Genomic DNA, 22,386 nt, shown 5'->3' with positions numbered 1-22,386 from the left:
AATGGTGTTCCGTTGTTCCGTGATCCATTTCCGTTTTTGTTTCCGTGTGTCTTCCTTTAATTTTGGAGGATCACCAGACATGAAGGAAAGCAAAAAAAAGTCTAAGTCAAGTCTGCCATGCAAATGATAGGAAAAAAACGGACGCGCGGACGCGGATGACAATCTTGTGTGCCTCCGTGTTTTTTCACGGACCCATTGACTTGAATGGGTCCGCGAACCGTTGTCCGTGAAAAAAATAGGACAGGTCCTATTTTTTTGACGGACTGGAAACATGGATCACAGACGCGGATGACAAACGGTGCATTAGCCGAGTTTTCAACGGACCCATTGAAAGTCAATGGGTCCGCAGAAAATCACAGAAAACGGAACAACGGACACGAAACACAACAACGATCGTGCGCATGAGGCCTAATACAGTGAGTATTACTCATACAGCTTCGGGCCTGTGAGATCCAGGGGGCTGGATCTCACAGGCTCGTCACCGGAAGGCAGCGCAATACCTTCCTTAGGCATCGCACTGCCTTCCATGCCATCGGGTCCCCCCTACAGCCGCATGGGGACCCGATGGCACCGCCGCTCGCCATTGCAAACCGCAGTAAAGCCGCAAACCGCAGGTCTGAATTGATATCGGGTTCCGATCACTACCCGCCGGGCGGTGATCGGAAATACACATGACGTACCTGTACGTCATGTGTCCTTAAGTACCGGGACAACATGCCGTACCGGTACGTCATGTGTCCTGAAGAGGTTAAACCTGGAACTGGCAAGGTGGAAGCTATTACTACCTGGCCCACCCCGCAGACCAAAAAACAAGTAATGTCTTATCTGGGTACGTGCGGATATTATCGGAAATTTGTGCCCAATTACAGTGCCTTGGCAAAGCCCCTGACAGACCTCACTAAGAAAAAACTCCCCAAGCTGGTCACTTGGACCCCTGACTGTGAGACGTCTTTCAATGCCACTCCCGCAGGTTTGTGGTACAAATGGGTGCCTCTACCTATGGCCTAGGTGTACCTGGCTGGGGAGGAGCACCCGGTTCTGTACCTTAGCCGGAAGTTGCTACCCAGGGAGGTGGCATATGCCACCATTGAGAAGGAGTGTCTTGCCATAGTTTGGTCTCTTAAGAAATTAGAGCCATACCTCTATGGGCGCAACTTTACGGTGATCACTGACCATAACCCCTTGAGCTGGCTGAACCATGTAGCCGGTGACAACGGAAAACTGCTGCGATGGAGTTTGACTCAGTACGATTTCACCATCCAGCACAAGAAGGGGAGCAACCATGCGGATGGACTGTCTAGGGCTTCTGAACCCACAGTGACAGGTGCCATGAAGAATGACCTGTGAGTCATCCTCCCCAGGCACCTTCTAAAAGGGGGAGGTGTGGCACACCGAGCATGAGTGCTTGGCCTGTGTTCTGGGGACTCGGATCTCCCCCTTATTCAAACAAATAACTGTCCCTTCTCTGTCCCTTCTCTCCCTCTCCATCTTCCCCCACATCCTAAACCAGACCACCACCATAAACTTCTTAGTCCCTGACCCAAAGGTGACAAAAATCACTTGCCTCCACGACACTTTATATAAACATGCCTGCATAGTGGACAGCTTCAAAGGGGTTTATTACTTTATGATAGGGGCACGCTTCCGGAGGGTGGGGGCAAGCTGCTCTCCATATCTCGCGGTCATTGGGAAAATCCAAAAATCTTACTCCGGTCATAACTCAAAAATACAGCTCAATAGAGATTATTGAGGTACGCCATTTTAACGGTCAGGAGGTGACGGTGCCACACATACCAAAAACCACCCACTTATGTTAAATCCTGGCTCAGAAAATCAGTTCTTATGATTGGGGTCACGTGGACACCCCGTGTTTGGTACCCCTGTGACCCCAATACTGAGAGCTGAAAAATGAGCCCACAATTATCGGGCGGGCATTCTCCTGTGTAGAGTTATGGGCAGAAATCCATTTTAGACCAGATTTCAGCGTGACTGACCGGTCATTAAAGTCACAGCCAACCCATATGTCACGCCCTAAAGGCGGGTTTACAGACTGCCTGGACCAATTCTTATAAATTGGACAGAGCAGATTGTACTGAGTTCCCTATTTTAAGGCCAATCTGATTGAATGAGGATCCGTGTCTTTCTGCTTTGCGTAAGGACCTGATAGCTGCAAATCTCTGTGTGAGTAAAGTAGGCATCAGTTTTCTTTCATCATTTTTATTTTAAAAACTGTTCTGCGTATATTTGTAAGCTTCTGTTTTTTACATCTTTCAATTTTTATTAAAACCAATTATTTAACCTAGCACAGGCAATATTTTTTAAGGCAATTAGAGTTCCCAATTTTCAGCTACCTGTTTGCTTTAAAATGCGAATCTCAGAAGTTTATTAGTTGTTAGAAGGAACCGGCAACAATTTGATCTCCCGTGCAATCTGGTAGATTGTAGGAAGCAGAGTGATCAAATTCGATAGTGTGTGTAGTGTCAGTACTTGTTCCGATTGACCGCTGGGACCTGATCCTGGTCTGATCAGGTACTGCGACCTGGGGAATCGGGAGAGATCCTGACATGGGGTACCCACATGGTCTGAGACAACAGCTAGGAAATGTAGAAAGGATAAAGAGCACGTGGTTATGAAAGCATGGTTTTTCCCAGATGTTTTCTTTCTTTGAACACAGAAAATTCATAATATCTTTATCCATTCCACCTCTGCATATAGTCTCAGCTTTGCTACTGGAAATGGACCATTTTTACTATTTAAAACCAAAGGTTGCACCATTCTGGCAGGAGCACACATAGCTGCCTCTGTCTGCTCCACTCCGCTAAAACCTCTGCATAGCACATTGGTGCAAGATACCATAACACCAATGTGCTAAGTCAGGCTTTCGCAGAGCACAGTAAGGCAGAAGCATTGATGCAGACAGGAGCAGCTATTCGTGCTTCTGCCAGCTTGGTACAACCACTATGGTGCCTAACAGTGAGAATGGTGATCACTGCAGGGCATGTTGTAGAACACAGGATCCGTACACCACATATATGACTACAATGTATGGATTCTGTATGCGCTGCAGTGAAAAGCACCACAGAAAGAACCAAACTTTGGGAGTATGTTTTGCTAGAGCAAAATCAATTAATCAAAATCAAATATATCTCAATATATTTAATATATAATGCATTTTATATTAAAACATTAAATGTTAAGTACACTTTAGCCTTAACTACCAGCTAGTATTTTACTAACCCATTACTTAAAATTACTTACTCAGTAAAGGAGGGAGCCAGTTCACATTGACTTCACAGTGAGAGTCTAGAAATGTTAAAACCTCTCCTTTAGCCATAGATGCTCCCAGTAACCTGGTGCGAATTAGCCCTTCCCGTTTCTTGGTGCGCACAATTCTGACCTTTGGATAATATGACATGTATTCCTCTAGTTTTTCCTTTAGATGGTCTGTGAAGAAAAAAAATTAACAGAATGGTTTATGGGGAAAAAAACATTTGCCAGATTAATAAATAATAATAATAATAATAACAATAATATTATACATATATATATATATATATATATATATATATATCATGCAAGAAACTATTACACATATACTAGACACATCAAAACACAACTAAGAAAATGTATTTTTCAAAGAAGTCACTAAGAAAAGACAAGCTTGGTTGGATCTTTTGCTGCTGCCAATATGAATTTCCCTTAGGGCCAAGAAATAATCTATTCATATATTTATGAAAACATCTATAAGTTCCTTATGGTTGTCTGTTTTAGCAGCTGTTAATGCACAGACTGAATGGAGTCTCATTAGGGTGGCCACCAAAAGCAGACACCATAAGATAATTATGGAGTCTTCCAGACTGATTGGCTAAACTGCATTGCATCTGTGACCACATGATGCCACTTGGCCGATGCCACTTCGCCAGTTGGGACAGGATGTGTCATAATTGGCATAAAATGCACATAACAGGAAATCAGGGTACCAATAAAGTGTAAGTTCAAGCAATATCATCCTTTGAAGAACAAAACACTAACCATCTTATAGAGGCTCTTTTAAAGGGATCCATCTGGTAAGAATTTCTTACATATTGGCACATGTGAGTTGAAGAAAGAACTTATTAAATGGGACAAAGACCAGTGTTTTATACATCAGTCTTAATCTCTGGTCAGCTGTCATCCTATGCCCCATAATTATTAATAGGGACATGTCTCTTAATAATTATGGTGCACCTTGGGTGTTGATGTAATAAGAGTCACTATATATATTGAGACAGAGGCAGGCTTCATAAACATGGGACCCAGTGCCAGATGCTTGGTCCCTCTTACTCACTGTTAGTTGAGTATGCTTAATCAGTGGAGATCAAAAGATGACCACTGCTGGGATCACCCTCTCATTTCCTTGTTGTGTCCCTCTGCTACCCCTGCTCACAGGCAGAGCACCCATCCCAACAGGGATGACCCCACCTCTCATGGCTAAGCCCACCATAAGTCCTATAGTGACCCAGTTATCTAAAAGAATACCCAGTATCCTGACATGTGCTTTTCTCCAACAAAAAGCTGGTTTGTCAGGGGACCAAAAAGGTATTGGCACCTTCCAAAAGTTAGTGGTACCATCAAATGATATGAGCACCCATAGATATAAGGTGCAAGAATGATGCTGGCGCAGGTTAAACTTGTATCAGGCACCAAATAAATATCTCCCTCCTCTCCCATCATGCCCCACACTTCTCCTCATGCGTTCCAGCCTGGAACACATGTCCTAATCAGCTTAATATACTTTATACTGTTGGTTAAATAGCCTTCTACCAATTATAAATATACATCCACAGAGCATATGTAATCCCCCTCATTAAAGTTAATCTCTAGTGAGGGACTAGTTTTAGATATCTAAGTTTGAGTCCATCACTGCGTTCCACTATGGAGGAAGCATTGCTGCCTAAAGGGGCCGGAAGAAAAAAGGTGAGCATTTTATATCCCTTTCGCCGCCTATTGTTGCACTGCCCCATCTTGCTTGATTAGTGTTATGTGTTATGACACATGTGGGACAGTGCTGGCATGTAAAGCCAGATGCAGGTGATGTAGCATCCTCCCTTTACATTGGACGCGTTTTGGTGATTCACTCCATTATGGAACACAGTGCTCAGCCGCAATTAAAAATAGTCAGTACTTTAAATATGGAGTGATATATTGAAGTCAGAGCATAAAGGGGATTAGGAGGTATTGGGTGGTACCTATTTATCATTCCTTCTTTCACCATTTGTAGGCTCCACAATAAAAACAAAAAAATAAAGTATTTTATCTCCTGTTTGTTTGCTCTACATACAGATTCTACTTTTTAGATGTCATTTATTATACATTATTTTTGAAAAGCATTATTTATAGGCATAGAAGAGGGAGGTGGGAAGAGGAGGGCTAAGGGATATCAATAAAATATACAAAGTGCCACTAGAATATGGGGTTTGATGATTCTCTGCAAGAACACTTCAATTGAGGTCTACACAGGTCCGTCTATAGATGAATACGTAGGACTAGACCCTTTATGGTCAATTATAGTCAGAAAGGTATCTTTTAAATAAAAAAGAACCAATTTTGAGTGATCACAAAACGTGACATAGAGAAAGCTACAAAAAACAACTGAACGATAAATGTTCATTTAGACCCAGGAGATTCATTGTCATTACCCTTGAAATCCACTGGGCCTCTTTTTGGAGAATTCCTTTATCCCAGTTCCTTTTCTCAGTGAAGGACGGACAACCTCAGTAGTGTTGAGCGCGAATATTCGAATAGTGAATTTTAATCGCGAATATCGCAACTTCGTTAATTCGCAAATATTACGAATATAGTGCTATATATTCGTTATATCGAATATTCGTCATTTTTTTACATCTGAAAACATGATTCCTCCCTGCTTCTTTCTTGTGGGTCAATGAGTCATTGGCCCACAAGCACCTTAAGCAGGAAGGAATCATGTTTTCATATGGAAAATAATATGACGAATATTCAAAAAAACGAATATATAGCAATATAGGGAATATATTCGTTATTTAGAATATTCAAATTTTTTTTCCCAATCTGTACGGTCGTTCGCATACTTCTCCCCGACAAGCGTCCCCGTCACCATGGGAATGCCTGTGGGTTAGAGAATACCATCAGATCTGAGTTTTCCCTGAGATCATGAAAACTCAGATCTGATGGTATATTCTAACCCACAGGTGTTCCCATGGTGACGGGGACGCTTGTCGGGGAGGAATATGCCAAAGTGGAATAACAGTACAGATTGGAAAAAAAAAAAGACGAATATTCTAAATAACAAATATATTCGCTATATTGCTATAACTTCGTTTTTTAGAATATTCGTCATATTCTAAATTTTAGAAAATTACAAATATGACGAATATCCTAAAAAACAAAGTTATAGCAATATATCGAATATTCGTGAAATACACATATAGACTACAATTTAGCTAATATAGTGCTATAGTATTTTTTTTTTTATAGTGTACATTTTTTCCAAATCTGAACTTCAAAAGAGACAAAAAAATTTGACTATAAAAAAAAATGCTATGGCCCTATATTAGCTAAATTGCAGTCTATATGTGTATTTTACGAATATTCGCTATATTGCTTTAACTTTGTTTTTAGAATATTCGTAATATTCTAAAACAAGAATATATAGCAATATAGCAAATATTCATAAAATACATATACAGCATGCAATTTAGCTAATATGGTGCTATAGTATTTTTATTTTTTTGTCTTCAGAAGAGACAAAAAAAAATTATAGCGCTATATTAGCTATATTGCAGTCTATATGTGTATTTTACGAATATTCGCTATATTGCTATAACGTTTTTTAGAATATTCGTAATATTCTAAAACAAGAATATATAGCAATATAGCGAATATTCGTAAAATTCACATATTAGCCATAGCCATAGCCAACCAATAGGAAAGTTGCCTTATACAGTTAAAAGAAAATCGCAATGCGCAAATAATTATTTAACCAGAAACGACAGTGTGAAAGTAGCCTTAAGCCATGCTATGACACCGTGCGCTTCATGCCGCCGCTACACTACAGTAATACACTCGTATGATCTATACGAGTGTATTACTGTAGTGTAGCGGCGGCATGAAGCGCACTACAGTAATACACTCGTATGATCTATAAGAGTGTATTACTGTACAGCAGCGGCAGCATGAAGCGCACAGCGTCATAGCAACCAATGATGCTGTGCGCTCCTGCTCTCAGCAGGAATCCAGGCCTGGTTACCACGGACAGCTCACAGCCGTGTGCATTCGGCTTTAGGAGTGAATTTAATAGTCTAACCTCCTCCAAGTCTTTGACTGGAATACTCACTCTCTCACATTTTTCCCTATCATGATTTATAGAATTTGTGGCATTCGAGTTTGCGTATAAAGAGATCTATATCCTTTATTGCAGTCCTGCCCTGCCACTGACAAATCATTTGGAGGCTTAGCTTAGATAAGTTTTATAAGTATTATTTTAAGAAATCTTTTTTTATAAAACTCCAAAATTAGCTAACAGTGCTATCCAAAGTGAAACATAACTCCATATACAGTAACTACTTTGAAAATTCCTAATGCAAACTGTGGCATGTTGTCGTTTAAAGGGGTATTCCGGTCGTTTGACGTTATCCACTATCCACAGGATAGAGGATAACTATTAGATCAGTGTGGGTCCGAATGCTGGGATCCCTACCAATCACAAGAATGGGAGCTCGCACCCCCTGTAGCCCCCTGAAATGAATGGAGCCACAATGGTACGGCCGCTCCATTCAATTTCTATGGGGATTCCGGAGATAGCCAAGTACAGCGCTTGGCTATCTCCAGATTTCCCACAGAAACGAATGGAGCAAACAATGCACATGTGTGACTGGCTGCTCCGTTCATGTCAGGGGGACTGGAGGGGATACAGAGCTGTTTTCGTGATCAGTGGAGGTTCCGGCGGTAGGACCCCAAACAATCTAATAGTTATCCCCTATCCTGTGCATAGGAGATAATGTCGAACTGTAAATGCTCACCATTTGCTGAATAGTCTAAAGTAAATTATTCACACACATATGTTACAAATGACATAAAATGTAAAATCAGCATGACTAAATGCTGTTATGGGGAAAAACTATTTGGCAAACTGTCACCTATAATGACCAGCAGCTTGAAGAAAATCAATGTTGTTTATTTCACAAAATAAAGGAATTTGTTTTATTCCATAAAAATACAAAGTTGCCCCCTGAAGTTATTTTATATGCTCCAATCGAGTAACATAATTTCTTTACATTTGGAACAATTCATCAAAATACATCTCCACACGATCCATATAATTGCATTAAAATTACATTTGAAAGGAAACATTTATATTTCTCACCAAGATTCCGTTCAATTTTCTAAAAGATTTTTTACTGGTTACATAAAGTAATGGCATACATTGTGGAGATTATTAAGTCAATTATCACTATTCACGAAGCAAAGATTTTTACAGCAATAAACAATTTTCATTGGATTGTAATTCCCTTATCTGTAGAGTTTGTAGAAATAATTGGATTGTTATGTGTAATAATATAGCAGTTCATGTTTACTACAAAGGCAACTGCTAACCACAGAGCCACCACGGGCAACAATGTGGCTCAACAACAGCCAGAAGCAACCAATAGACTAAAAACACAGTTCATAGATTCTTGCAGAGGTGTCAGTGGCTGCAATCTAGGTGCCCATTCCCCAACATCCACTTAAATCAATTTTCATAGGGAGCTGAGTCCGGGAGTGAATTGAAGTATTCAGATAAATTTTCTTCAGCTCTTCAGCATCTTCAGCTTTCTTCAGCTCTTCAACTATTTTCAGTTCTTCGGCTTTTCTGCATAATTTTTAGGCCTCATGCACACGGCTGCATGTATTTTGTGGCCTGCAAATTGCAGATTTGTAAAATACAGATACCGTCTGTGTTACAACTGTATTTTGCGTGGGCCAATTGACTTCAAGGGGACCATAATCTGCATTTTGTGGCCAAGTATAGGGCATCTATTTTTTTTTCCTGCGGAACAGACATTCGGATGCAGAGAGAATGCAGATCATCAGTGTTCTTTCCACATCCAAATGTCAATTCCACAAAGAGTCAAAATATGTCCACAACATCTGGACCACGGACCCATTAAAGTGAATGGGTCTGCAAAAAAATGCGTACAGCACACAGACCGCAACCATATTTTGCGGATCTGTGATTTGTGGACTGTAAAATGGATATGGTAAATGTGCATGAGGCCTAACTATGTAAAACAGAAAACTAAATTATGTACAGATTCAAGATATGGTCTTGCAAAGTATTTAAAGGGGTGCAATATTATGTTTGGATTTTTTTCACAAAATTCGCAATGACAGCAATAGCAAATAATGTCAAAGTGCCATCAACATATTTAGCTATGGGTAGTGTTGAGCGAATAGAAGTCTTTGTGGACTTCGATTTGAATTCCAGGCTAAATGTTATTCCCTTCAAAGCGAAATATCATCGTGCTTCGTGGTAGCAAATCGATTTAACCTGAAATAGTGTAAAAAGAAAAAAAAATACTTGATTCATTTCTTCGCGACGGGCCGGCTGCCGCCATCTGGCTTGAAGATCTCACACAAAATCCTGTGATCAAGGGCCGCGCGATATTTCGCGATATTTCGTGCCAGATCTTCAAGCAAAAAGGGGGCGACCAGCCCATCACAAGCAAATGGATCAAGTAAGTATGATTTTTTAAAATTTATTTAGCATTCTGTTATTTATATCAGATGACGCGATTATGTATGAACGCGGTATCTACAATGACGGAGAGTGACGCAATCACCGCTCCATCATTTGCATCTACTACTTACAAAAGAAAAACTTCATGATGAAGTAACTTGTCACAAAGCAAATATTTTGTAAAATTTGGGGAAGAAGCTGAATCAAATTTTTGAAATAATTTGCTCATGTCTACCTATGGGTAAAAAATTCACGGTTAACACTGTTACGCTCTTTAATATTAGAAACCTTCCAAAATTATCCCTTATTGAGGGCACATGTTGTTAACATAAAATAAATTTGGCTTGTTGGGACCGAACATCCAAAAATTATGCCTTAAAGGGGTTGCCTCACTTCAGCTAATATTGTTTATCATGTAGACAAAGCTAATACAAGGTACTTACTAGTGCATTGTAATTGTCCTTTGCTGGTTTGATTTATTTTTCCATCACATTATACACTGCTAGTATCCAGGGGTTACGACCACCCTGCAATTCAGCAGCGGTGGCCATGCTTGCACACTACAGGAAAAAGCACCAGAGAGGCTGGTGCCTTTTCCTATATTTTAATACTGCACACCTTGCACGCAGCAATGATTTTGTGTTCCGCCTTTTGGAGTAAAACTGCCAGACAGGATATGCACAGAGCTAGCGAGCTTGGCTTACATCTGGCACATTTTGAACCTATACCAACAGTATCAGTCCATAAATAACTGCAAAAGGTGCACGAGAATTGCTATTGCGCAATGCTGGTAACATTCTAGCCCGTGTCACATGGCCTGTTATAGATGGGGCTTGCAGCCTTATCCTTCTGCCACTGCATGAGTGATCTCACTATGGAGGTATGTGGGAGCATGGCTGTGAGTTCGATCTTAGCACCTTTCAGACCGTGTTCACACACCATAGGTAGTCTAGTGGTTGGACCCATGCCACACTGAGATACCTTGACAGTGGTGCAAAAGGGCTCCGATGTGTTCCTGACTGGAATACATTGGCTAAAGTCTCAGTTTTTAACATCAGCCTGAGGGATTAGCCAGTGTTGTCAGTTGCATATCATGTTGGTGCACCTTTTGCAGTGATTTATGTATTTGTATATAATCATCCACACACTACTCCATCTTGTGTAGGATGCCTTTGTGGTGCATGTAGTCCGCTGCCAACATCCTCCATTGTATGCATTTTTTGCTGGGGATTGCTGCTAGCAATGGATCATATGCGGAGGAATTGCTCCCCCGGTTATAAACATGCTACAGTGTTTGGGGTTTTTGAGAATTTCCTCCCATTTAGACCACTTTATTTTAGTGATTTTTCAACAGTATAAGTCGCAATTAGTTGACCAAGCTGACCATAATAGAAGCAGATCTTACCTTTGAATTTTTTTGGAGAGGTTCTGCTCTTTTTTTTTTTTCCACCGTGGCCACCACCTTTCTCCTCTGATGTTACCTCCTCCACTTTACCCTGATCCAGCTCCCAGGTCCTCAGCCTCCGCACCATTTTTATCAAACTGTGATATGTCATTGTGGGCTCCCTAGCCCTCCTCCCGATCCCCTGCTCTGTATTCATCCCGAGTGCCACTGTCAATACCATGCCCCTACTGCCTCAACCATAGTGCCTCTACTATTACCACCAATGCATGTGCATGGGGTCCCCCACTTCCCCTCAACATCCTCCCCATGGCAGTTCAAATACTGACTGTTCTTACACAACTCATCAACAGGGAGACTCTATTATCTTCCATAATGGAGTTTTCTTAAGGGGCAGTGAGGAGAGGACAATGAGGATGCAACTGAAACTGAAAGGCTTATCTGAGGTTACAAGAAGTATGAGCAAGAGGAATGCTATGTTCCCTAACTCAAAGTAGTTTAGTGCTCTCATTAAGAGAAACAAAATAAGAGTATTGCAGGTTTGATACCTTTTAATGGCTAACAAAAATAGAAGTAATGATGTTACATAGCGAGCTTTCGAGACATCACCAGTCCCTTCATCAGGCGTACATAGAAAAAATATGCAATTGCTCAGCCTTTACAGCAGAATGTATGCTATTGGGGTGCTGGAAATAAGCCTATAAACTATAGAAACATAAGAAAAAAAAATCTGTCTGGCTGTCCATATACAGAGAAAATGAGTTTGTGGCAGGACAGATCTTGCCACCAGACTGGATGAACTATGAAACAACACATAACTCAGAGTGACTAGTCTTTCACTCTTTATGCAAAGCTTTTTCTGATAATACCCTAGAATCAGTGGCGTAGGGATCGCCATAGCAACCATAGCAGTGGCTATGGGGCCCTACGCCACTGGGGGCCCGTATTCAGTTTTTTTTTTTTTATTAACACACACAGACAGCGGCGTAACTATTGGGGAAGCAGCGTGTGTGACCGTTTATTTTCAAGTTAGTTAAATATCGATTGTTGTCTTAATGTTCAGGGCCCCTTCACAGCAGCAGCAGCTGACCAGGCCCCCTCGCTAATGTGATCTAATCTTACTGTCTCCTAATGTGTCTGGGATTCGAACCCACAACCTCCAATGTATCAGTGGCAAAGCATTTACCCTCACAGCCATAAAGGTGGCATTGAAACTGACTACTGTTCTAGCTGGCTAAGTGTACATCTATACACATGACAGCTGCCCCAACACACCCAGCACTGCTATATCTCTATATGACAGCTGTCCCAGCACACTCAGCTCTGCTATATCTCTATATATGAGCAGCTGTCATGTGTATAGATGTACACTTAGCCAGCTATAACAGTAGAAGTCTCATATTTTTTCAGGCAGCAGCAAGGCAGCTCTTATGGTCTTGTGGTTAGGTGCTTTGCCTCTGATACAGAAGGTCGTAGGTTCGAATCCCAGCAGAAACTTTTCTGAAATACAAGCACTGACTCCATATATGGACATACAGGGCGGGACACAGGAAGAGGCTGCATCACATCGCTGACATGGAGGTAAGTAGAAGTGTTACTGCCATGGGGGGAGCGGTGGGCACTTGATACTGGCACATGGGGGAGGGGGGTTGGCACCTGATACTGGCACATGGGGGGGGAGAGAGGCACCTGATACTGGCACATGGAGGGGGGAGAGGGGTTGGCACCTGATACTGGCACATGTGGGGGAGAGGCACCTGATACTGGCACATGGAGGGGGGAGGGGGGTTGGCACCTGATACTGGCACATGTGGGGGAGAGGCACCTGATACTGGCACATGGGGGGGAGGGAGAGAGGCACTTGATACTGGCATTTTTTTTGTGGGGGGGTGGCACTATGATACTGGGACATGGGGGGGGGAGGAGAGAGGCACTTGATACTGGCATGTGGGGGGGGGGGGGGTTGGCACTTGATACTGGCACATGGGTGGGTTTGGCACTATGATACTGGCACATGGGGGGGGAGAGGCACTTGATACTGGCTCTTTTTTGGGGGGGAGATGGCACTATGATACTGGGACATGGGGGGGGGGAAGAGAGAGGCACTTGATACTGGCACATGGGGGGGTTTGGCACTGATACTGGCACATGGGGGGTGGGAAGGAGAGAGGCACTTGATACTGGCACATTGGGGGGGAGATGGCACTATGATACTGGGACATGTGGGGGGGAGGAGAGAGGCACTTGATACTGGCACATGATGGGGGGGCATCTATGGGGACACTTACTGGCACATTATTGGGGGGCATTATGGGGGACACTAAGCCGGCAGCCTATCAGAGGCCGGACACTGAGGGGCATCTACTGGGGCACTATATATGGGGCATTTTATACTGGTACATTATGGGGGGCACTAGCAGGAAGGGGGGAGAGGAGCACTATGGGGGAATTTACTGGGGGCACTATATAGGGGTATTTTATACTGGGACATTATGGGGGCACTATGGGGACATTAGCTGAACTGGGGGTATTACAAGGGGGTATTTTTGCACTGTCACATTATAAGGAGAATTATTACTACTGGGGGGGGGCATTATAGTGGGCTTTATTACTCCCCCATGGTATGACCCCCTAGTAGCAGCACCAGCCTCTTCCTGCTCTGCTATCCCTCTGCCCCTTCTCCAAATTTTTATTATGAAATCTTTCTCATTAGGATAAAGCACAACATCAGCTCCGCCGAGCCCCCGGCCAAGTGTTGAAGTGGTGTCCGAGATCCCCAAGGGTCAAGTAACTAAGTTTTCATATGAAATATGTTTATGTTATACACATATAGCATCCACTGTGCCACACAATATACAGTATACCGCTGCACTGTGCCAAAGGAGTGGGGTTTACACAGGAGGAGGGAGGTGCGAAGCGCACTGGTAGGGGCCCTTACAAATATTTTCTGTTGGGCCCAGTCACTTCTAGTTACGCCCCTGCCTAGAATATACCCAAATAAATCTCCCTGTTATCTCCCTATAGCATGTCGCTTGTAAAGCTTGATTACTGGCTTGTTTCTGCTCTGCAATTGCTTTTTGGCAGACAAAGCTACAACACATGCTTACATGTCTAAAGTTGAACACAGAATTTTATTCTGTTGTCTTCTCAGCAGATGGACCTGTCTGAATCCTGCCCTGATTGCCTGATGAACGTTGTATTTGTTGGTAAACAAATTTATATGAAATTCATAATAAATCCAATTTGTTTAGAATCACTTTTCTCATTGTCTCTTTTTGTGCACTCTTAACTTGTATTTGCTTTTGCAGCTACTACTTGAATACTGCTGCTTAGCTTACTTGTAAGCAGTATAGACCTACATACTGTATGTTATTTCCTGTTATTCTGAGCTGTATTTCAATTAATCTGCAGTATACTGTTACTGCAGTATAGGTATATTGCTTTACATTTATCCGTTTTAAATTTCACCTGCCAACTTTTTGCCCATACTTTCAGCATATCAAGGTCTTACTGTAATATTTTGCTATCAAGAGATTAAGTGTCCTAGAAAGTTTTCTATCATCAGCAAAATCTGGCATTTTGCAGTACTGTGTATCTGATTCAGAAAGTTATTATTAAAAGAAATTAAAAATAATTAAGCCACAGATTCTTCTGAGACTTTGTCCCATTTGAGCAGTTACCCTTTGTTTTCTGTAAATCAATTCTTTACTCAAGTACATATAGAGATATCTAGTCCATGCATCGATAGCTTCAGTACAAAATTGTTGTGAGGTACAGTATCACTTGTTTTTTCAGTATATAATGTTTATCACATTACTCATTATTAACATCGAAATGTACCCTTAGGCCCCTTTCACACCAGCGAGTTTTACGCGCGGGTGAAATGCGTGACGTGAACGCATAGCACCCGCACTGAATCCTGACCCATTAATTTCTATGGTGCTTTGTACATGAGCGTTGTTTTTCACGCATCAGTTCTGCGTTGTGTGAAAATCGCAGCATGTTGTATATTCTGCGTTTTTCACGCAGCCCTGGCCCCATAGAAGTGAATGCCGGGGCCGGATGCGTTCAGGGTGCGTTCAGTGAAACTCGCACTATTTTGCAAGCAAGTTCAGTCAGTTTTGTCTGCGATTGCGTTCAGTTGTTCAGTTTTTTCCACGCGGGTGCAATGCGTTTTGATGTGTTTTTGACGCGTGTGATAAAAAACTGAAGGTTTACAAACCACATCTCTTAACAACCATCAGTGAAAAACGCATCGCACCCGCACTTGCTTGCGGATGCAATGAGTTTTTCACGCAGCCCCATTCACTTCTATTGGGCCAGGGCTGCGTGAAAAACGCAGAATATAGAACATGCTGCGATTTTCACGCAACGCAGAACTGATGCGTGAAAAACAACGCTCATGTACACAGACCCATTGAAATGAATGGGTCAGGATTCAGTGCGGGTGCTATGCTTTCACGTGACGCATTGCACCCGCGCGGAAAACTCGCTCGTGTGAAAGGGGCCTTACCGCCTCTTTCTTGAATATACTCATACACCAGCTTTGGGTTTTAAGAGGGCTACAGTATCTCTTGTCTGTGTGAAGTTGTTCTTCCCTGGTTTTGTTTAGCCAAACCTTATGTTCTTATTTTGGGATAAGACACTGACGATTTTATGGCCAGCCACAAGAAAGTCTATCATTCTGCTACTAAAAACCATTTAGATATCTATAACACCACAGGCATGTAATGGCTATAGAAGTTGTTTGGAGTGCCCTATATATGCAGATTCAATTTACCAGCTGGTGAATAGAATGCTTTCAAGTCTATGAAATTAAGAGTTGTGAATAACTCACTTAATCATTCCTTAAAGGGACACTGTCACCTGGATTTCACTTACTGAACTATTAACATCACCGGATCAGTCTCCACAATTTATATTAAAATATACTAGTATTACTGCCCTGTGTTTTGTAATTTGTCTATAAAATCGCTTTTATTAATATGCTAATTATCTCAATAAGGAGTCCAAGGGGATGTACCTCTGGCCTTTGGAGCCCAGCCGTGCCCATTGTCTTGGAGCCCAGCACCGCCCCACTGTTAATTTATTCACTGCTCATAATGTGTTTGTTGAGCCCGAAATCTCATGCATTTCTGGGTCGAGCGAAGCTGGCGCATGCGCACTTCGTTCTATGAGGCCGATGCCAGGACACCGCGCGGGGGCGCTGACATGAGTATCCACGGCGCATGCGCGAGATTTTAGGCGCAACAAATACATTACATCGGCAATAAGCAGTAAATAAGTTAGCAGTGGTGCAGTGCTGGGCTCCAAGATAATGGGTACGACTGGAGGGACAGCCCCTTGGGCTCCTTATTGAGGTAATTAGCTTATTAATAAAAGCTATTTTATAGACAAATTACAAGACACAGGACACTAATACTAGTATATTTTAATGTAAATCGTGGAGACGGATGTGGTGATGTTAATAGGTCAGTAAGTGAAATCCAGATGACAGTGTCCCTTTAAGTTTACTAAATCCTATAGCCTATGCAACTAACCTAGAGACTAAAGTGCACATAAATACATAAGAAATGAACCTTTCCTCTTATGATTGAGAGACCATGTTGTTAAGGGACGTAACTACAACAACACTTATGTAAAATCAATAAATGAAGTTGATTGAATCATTCTCTACTGAATGTCCAAATGCACACTCTGCATCTCAAACCTTGTGAATCAATTTGACCATCTTTGTTCCTGAACACATCACAAAACACATATTCAGTAGAATAACCTAATGTTTCATGATTTTCTTCAAACATTCTGAAGACATATTAATTGTTGACTTTCGAGAAGTTATTAATTGACAGGCTGCAATCCACATCACAACCACTTGGTGGTCACACCAAGTGCTCACACTTGTTCACACTAAAAGGAGAGGCAAAGAAAGATGCATAAAGATAGAAACACAGTTGACCTGTTTTGTTTCCAGCTCTGCTCTGTTTCCAACTTTACTAACTCTCCTCTGCTGCTCTCTGACCATAACTTTATCTGCTTCATTGTCACAAGTCCTCATGTACACTCCTACTTATCACACTTTCAGAAGTTTACATGTCATTGACACTAAGAAACTTACAGACTCTTTACAGTCGTCACTGTCCCCAATCTCCTCCCTCTTCTGTCCTGATCAAGCTACAAAACACTATAATGACACCCTCAAAAGCAGGCTGGATAAAGAAGCACCCCCTACACTCAGAACTTTCAAACAACCCTGGCTTACACCTCAAACTCGATTTTTTAAGTGATTCTCCAGAAGTGCCAAATGCCTATGGAGAAAAAGTTGTGCACCACAAGATTTCTTCCATTAGAACTTATCACTCTGCCCTTCACATTGCCAAACAGATGTCCTCGATGACCCTGATCTCCTCTCTGTTTAATAATCTGAAAAAAACTCTTTGGCACTTTTCAATTCCTCCTCAGGCCAAAAGTGCAGGTGCCTAGTACAGACCTTTGTGCTGCAGATCCGGCCACCTACTTCAAAGAGAAAATTGAAAATATCTATCAGGATATCAGCTCTAATTGTCATTGATCCATTCTACCCCCTCCTCGCATCTCCTCTGTCTCACTCTCCACATTCCTGTCACAGAAGATGAAGTCTCCAGAATCCTCTCTTCTTCTCATAATACCACATGCACTACTGACCCTATACCCTCAGATCTCCTCCAGTCTCTCTCCCCTGCTGTCACTACTCACCTGATTAAAATCTTCATCCATTCTCTCTTTTGGTTTCTTCCTCTCTTCTTTCAAACATTCTATTATAGCCCCATTATTAAACAAAGGCCTTCTCTTGACCCGTCCTGCGCAATTAACTACAGACCTGTATCTTATATGCCCTTCATCTCTAAACTCCTGGAGCTTTTGGTCTTCTCTAACCTCATCCGCTATCTCTCCACTAACTCTTTCCTTGATCCATTACAGTCAGATTTTTGCACCCTGCATTCTACAGAAACTCTCCTTACCAAAGTGACATATGACCTCCTGACAGCTTAATGCAACAGTGACTACTCTTAACTCATTCTCCTCGATCTCTCTGCAGCATTTCACATTTTAGACACCAACTTCCTCCTCACCATGCCCCAATTATTTGGCTTTAAAGGACACTGTTTTTTTTTAAATTTTTTTATTTATTTAATCCAATAAAGTACAAAAAGAACAATAGTAGTACATTTAACAGTTACATAATAAAAAACAAACAAACAAAAAAAACATCAGGTATCAACCAAGAGGAAGTAAGCGGCTTAATACAATTGCACCGATAAAATGTAGTAGGGTGTTCGTTCCCCTACCACTAAAACATCCCCTACATGGAGATACTTAACCTATCCAATACATTACAGTAAATGCACACCACTTATATTACCTTTAAACCTTATTTCCCCCCTCCCCCCCCATCCCACCCCTCCCAAACCCATATCCCCCCACCCTATATCCACCGGGAAGATTGGGGGGGGAGGACAAAAAACAAATAAGGTTTTCTTCCTATCTCTCTGGCAGCTCCTTCATTGTGCCATTTGCTGGCTCTACTTTACCTCCTCTTCCCCTTGTTGTTGGGGTTCTTTAGGATTCAGTCCTAGGACCTCTCCGATTTTCTCTGTACACAGCCTCTGTTGGACAGACTATCAGCAGATTTGGTTTTCAGTACCATCTCTATGCTGATGACACTCAACTATATATTTTTTCCATGACATAACCCCTGCTGCACTACAGAACACCAATGACTGTCTATCTGCTGTATATGATATCATGTCCTCTCTCTCTCTGAAAATGAATCTTTTAAAAACTGGATTACTGGTGTTTTCTCCATCTATTAACCTACCCAAACCTGATATCTCCATCTCAGTGTGTGGCACTACCATCACGCCCAGGCAGCATGCCCACTGTCTCAGTGTTATGTATTTCATCTACCCTCTATATTCATTCACTTGCCCGCTCATACTGCTAGAATCTGCCCCTTTTTTACTGTGGAAACAACAAAAACTCTCATTGTTGTTGTGATCCATTCCCATCCCATAAACTCTAGTTTAATAATAAATGAATAAATAAAAATGGCTTCTACTGGGAGTTGCCATATGTAAAAAGCATGTGTAGTGTGTCAAAACACGACACACACACACATGCTACAGTATATGCCCAGACTGTCCAGAAAGCTCAATGGATGGCTGCCGACCCCATAGACTTGCATTGGAAGCCTTCTCATGTGAATTGCGCATGCTCTAAGACATGCACAGTTTACAGCAAATTGAAGTACTGGATGTTACGAGGACGTCAATTTCCATGTAACCCGGTGTACCCTCTCATTCCCAAAGTTTCTTATACAGAACCCCTTTCCTATGCATCCAGTAGCCCTGTCCACCGCCCCTTCCTCAAGCTATCCAGCAATGAGAAGAGGACTGGAGCGTGGGGGGCTGCAAGCTGTACAGTCAAGGCACAACTCAGGATGTAGATCAAGCAGAAAGTTGCAGGAACTTCAATGATGTCACAGGTATTCCTTGTTGGATCATTTTTCAAGGCAATCACTGCATTATTATTTGGGGGAACAAAGTTAGGTGACAATTATAGTTCTATTTTATTTACACAACAGAGGCAGCACTACTGTACGAGGAGTACAAATGGGGCATTCCACTGTGGGAGCGGCTCTAAGTGGGGAAATCTACTATTGTGGCACCAGATCACAGTGAAGAAGCTATGGGCAAATCATGAGGAAGAAAGAGGAAGGACAGGAAAATCAGTGATTATGAAAGAATTAGTGTAATAAAATAGTTACAGAGGGCTTAGTCGGGGAGTGCTTATTTAAATAAGGGCTCTTTCACACTTGCGTTGTTCTGTTCCGGCATAGAGTTACGTCATCGGGGCTCTATGCCAGAAGAATCCTGATCAGGATTATCCCAATGCATTCTGAATGGAGAGAAATCCGTTCAGGATGCATCAGGATGTCTTCAGTTCAGGACCGGAACGTTTTTTGGCCGGAGAAAATACCGCAGCATGCTGCGCTTTTTGCTCCGGTCAAAAATCCTGAACACTTGCCGCAAGGCCGGATCCGGAATTAATGCCCATTGAAAGGCATTAATCCGGATCCGGCCTTAAGCTAAACGTCGTTTCGGCGCATTACCGGATCCGACGTTTAGCTTTTTCTGAATGGTTACCATGGCTGCCAGAACGCTAAAGTCCTGTTTGCCATGGTAAAGTATAGTGGGGAGCAGGGGAGCAGTATACTTACCATCCGTGCGGCTCCCGGGGCGCTTCAGAGGGACGTCAGGGCGCCCCACGCGCATGGATGGGTGATCGCATGGATCACGTCATCCATGCGCATGGGGCGCTCTGAGGTCATTCTGAAGCTCCCCGGGAGCCGCACGAACGGTAAGTATACTGCTCCCCACTACTACTATGGCAGCCAGGACTTTAATAGCGTCCTGGGTGCCATAGTAACACTGAACGCATTTTGAAGACGGATCCGTCTTCAAATGCTTTCAGTTCACTTGCGGTGTTACGGATCCAGCGGGCACCTCCGGCAAATGGAGTGCACGACGGATCCGGACAACGCAAGTGTGAAAGAGGCCTAAGTTATTTCTTTTTTTGTTGTGGTGTTTTTTTCCAATATTGATTGCAGTGTTAGTAATAGAGATAACTGTCTGACACTTCCATTACTTTCACTAGGTCTTAGAGTCTTCCAGGGTTGGTTTTCCACCACCGGGTTGACATTAACACCCCTCCATTACCCCGGTAACAAAATCCCCAGGGGTGGCGGGAAGAGCCGAGTTGCTGTCAGGGGTGGAATCATTTAATGTAATAAAAGAGGTTGAAGAAATCCAGCTCCACTTTGATAAAGGAATATAAATTTATTTTTGCTTGCGGTAAAATCTCATCCGTCAGTTACAAAAAATAGCAGTCTTGTCTACGCGTTTCGGGCTACCAGAGACAATTCCAGCCCTTCCTCATGACACAGTAAGACATTAAAAATTAGACCTTTTAAAGGGGAGGGTGCACCTATTTTCACTAATTGTCTTCACAGGCCTGCAACCGCCCCCAAGAAAAGGTACCACACCTTCAAATAGCTCTTCTCATGAAAATAAAAAATAAAAAACACAAAAAAACATTAAACCATACATATACATAGTGAAAAATAACTATGCAAATAGAAAAAACAGGATACGCATAAGGTATATGTTAGATGTACACAAATTATTTTGCTGGAATATAATGGAGTATAATAAAAGTCAAATTGGAAAAAAAAGGAGAGGGGAAAAAAGAAATCCCCTAAAAGTGTTCCCAAAAAAAGGGGGAGGGGAGGAGGTTATTGGTGCTTGGATTATAATGTGTAGACTATTGCTGCAGGATCAGATCTAGACGTTTATTTAAACGTCTATTATAAATGTTTATTTTAAACGTCTAGATCTGATCCTGCAGCAATAGTCTACACATTAAATCCAAGCACCAATAACCTCCTCCCCTCCCCCTTTTTTTGGGAACACTTTAAGGGGATTTCTTTTTTCCCCTCCTTTTTTTTCCAATTTGACTTTTATTATATTCCATTATATTCCAGCAAAATAAGTTGTGTACATCTAACATATACCTTATGCGTATCCTGTTTTTTCTATTTGCATAGTTATTTTTCACTATGTATATATATGGTTTAATTTTTTTTGTGTTTTTTATTTTTTATTTTCATGAGAAGAGCTATTTGAAGGTGTGGTACCTTTTCTTGGGGCGGTTGCAGGCCTGTGAAGACAATTAGTGAAAACAGGTGCACCCTCTTCTTTAAATGGTCTCATTTTTAATGTCTTACTGTGTCATGAGGAAGGGCTGGAATTGTCTCTGGTAGCCCAAAACGCGTAGACAAGACTGCTATTTTTTGTAACTGACGGATGAGATTTTACTGCAAGCAAAAATAAATTTATATTCCTTTATCAAAGTGGAGCTGGATTTCTTCAACCTCTTTTTTGCATATAATCACCCGTTACCTAACTCGGGTCATCCGTGCTCACAGCTGAAGGAGGGGCAGGTGAGAGCTGCTGAACTTTCCTTTTTCTTCATTTAATGTAATGGTTTCGATACTGGGACGGCTGTGTGCCTGATAATGTCAGCCCTCAGCTGTTGGTTTAACCTTGGCTGGTTATGCCAAAAAAGGGGGAGCCCTATGTCATTTTCCTGGCACCCCTGGGGCTTTGGGTATAGGGGTAATGGAGGGGTGTTAATGTCAGCCCTGGGG

General features: G+C 42.1%; 1 protein-coding gene across 1 annotated transcript in view; it reads right to left on the bottom strand.

Annotated features, from left to right (window-relative positions):
- GALNTL6 (polypeptide N-acetylgalactosaminyltransferase like 6) overlaps positions 1–22,386 on the bottom strand; it is a 1,828,331-nt gene that overhangs the window by 695,509 nt on the left and 1,110,436 nt on the right. The window contains exon 4 of the mRNA XM_040419898.1: positions 3,259–3,444. Within this exon, the coding sequence (XP_040275832.1) occupies positions 3,259–3,444 (186 nt within the window). The remainder of the gene's footprint in view (positions 1–3,258; positions 3,445–22,386) is intronic.

Source organism: Bufo bufo, chromosome 2 (assembly GCF_905171765.1).
Source record: "Bufo bufo chromosome 2, aBufBuf1.1, whole genome shotgun sequence".
Taxonomy (NCBI): Eukaryota; Metazoa; Chordata; class Amphibia; order Anura; family Bufonidae; genus Bufo; species Bufo bufo.
This window is presented reverse-complemented; position numbering and strand designations above follow the sequence as displayed.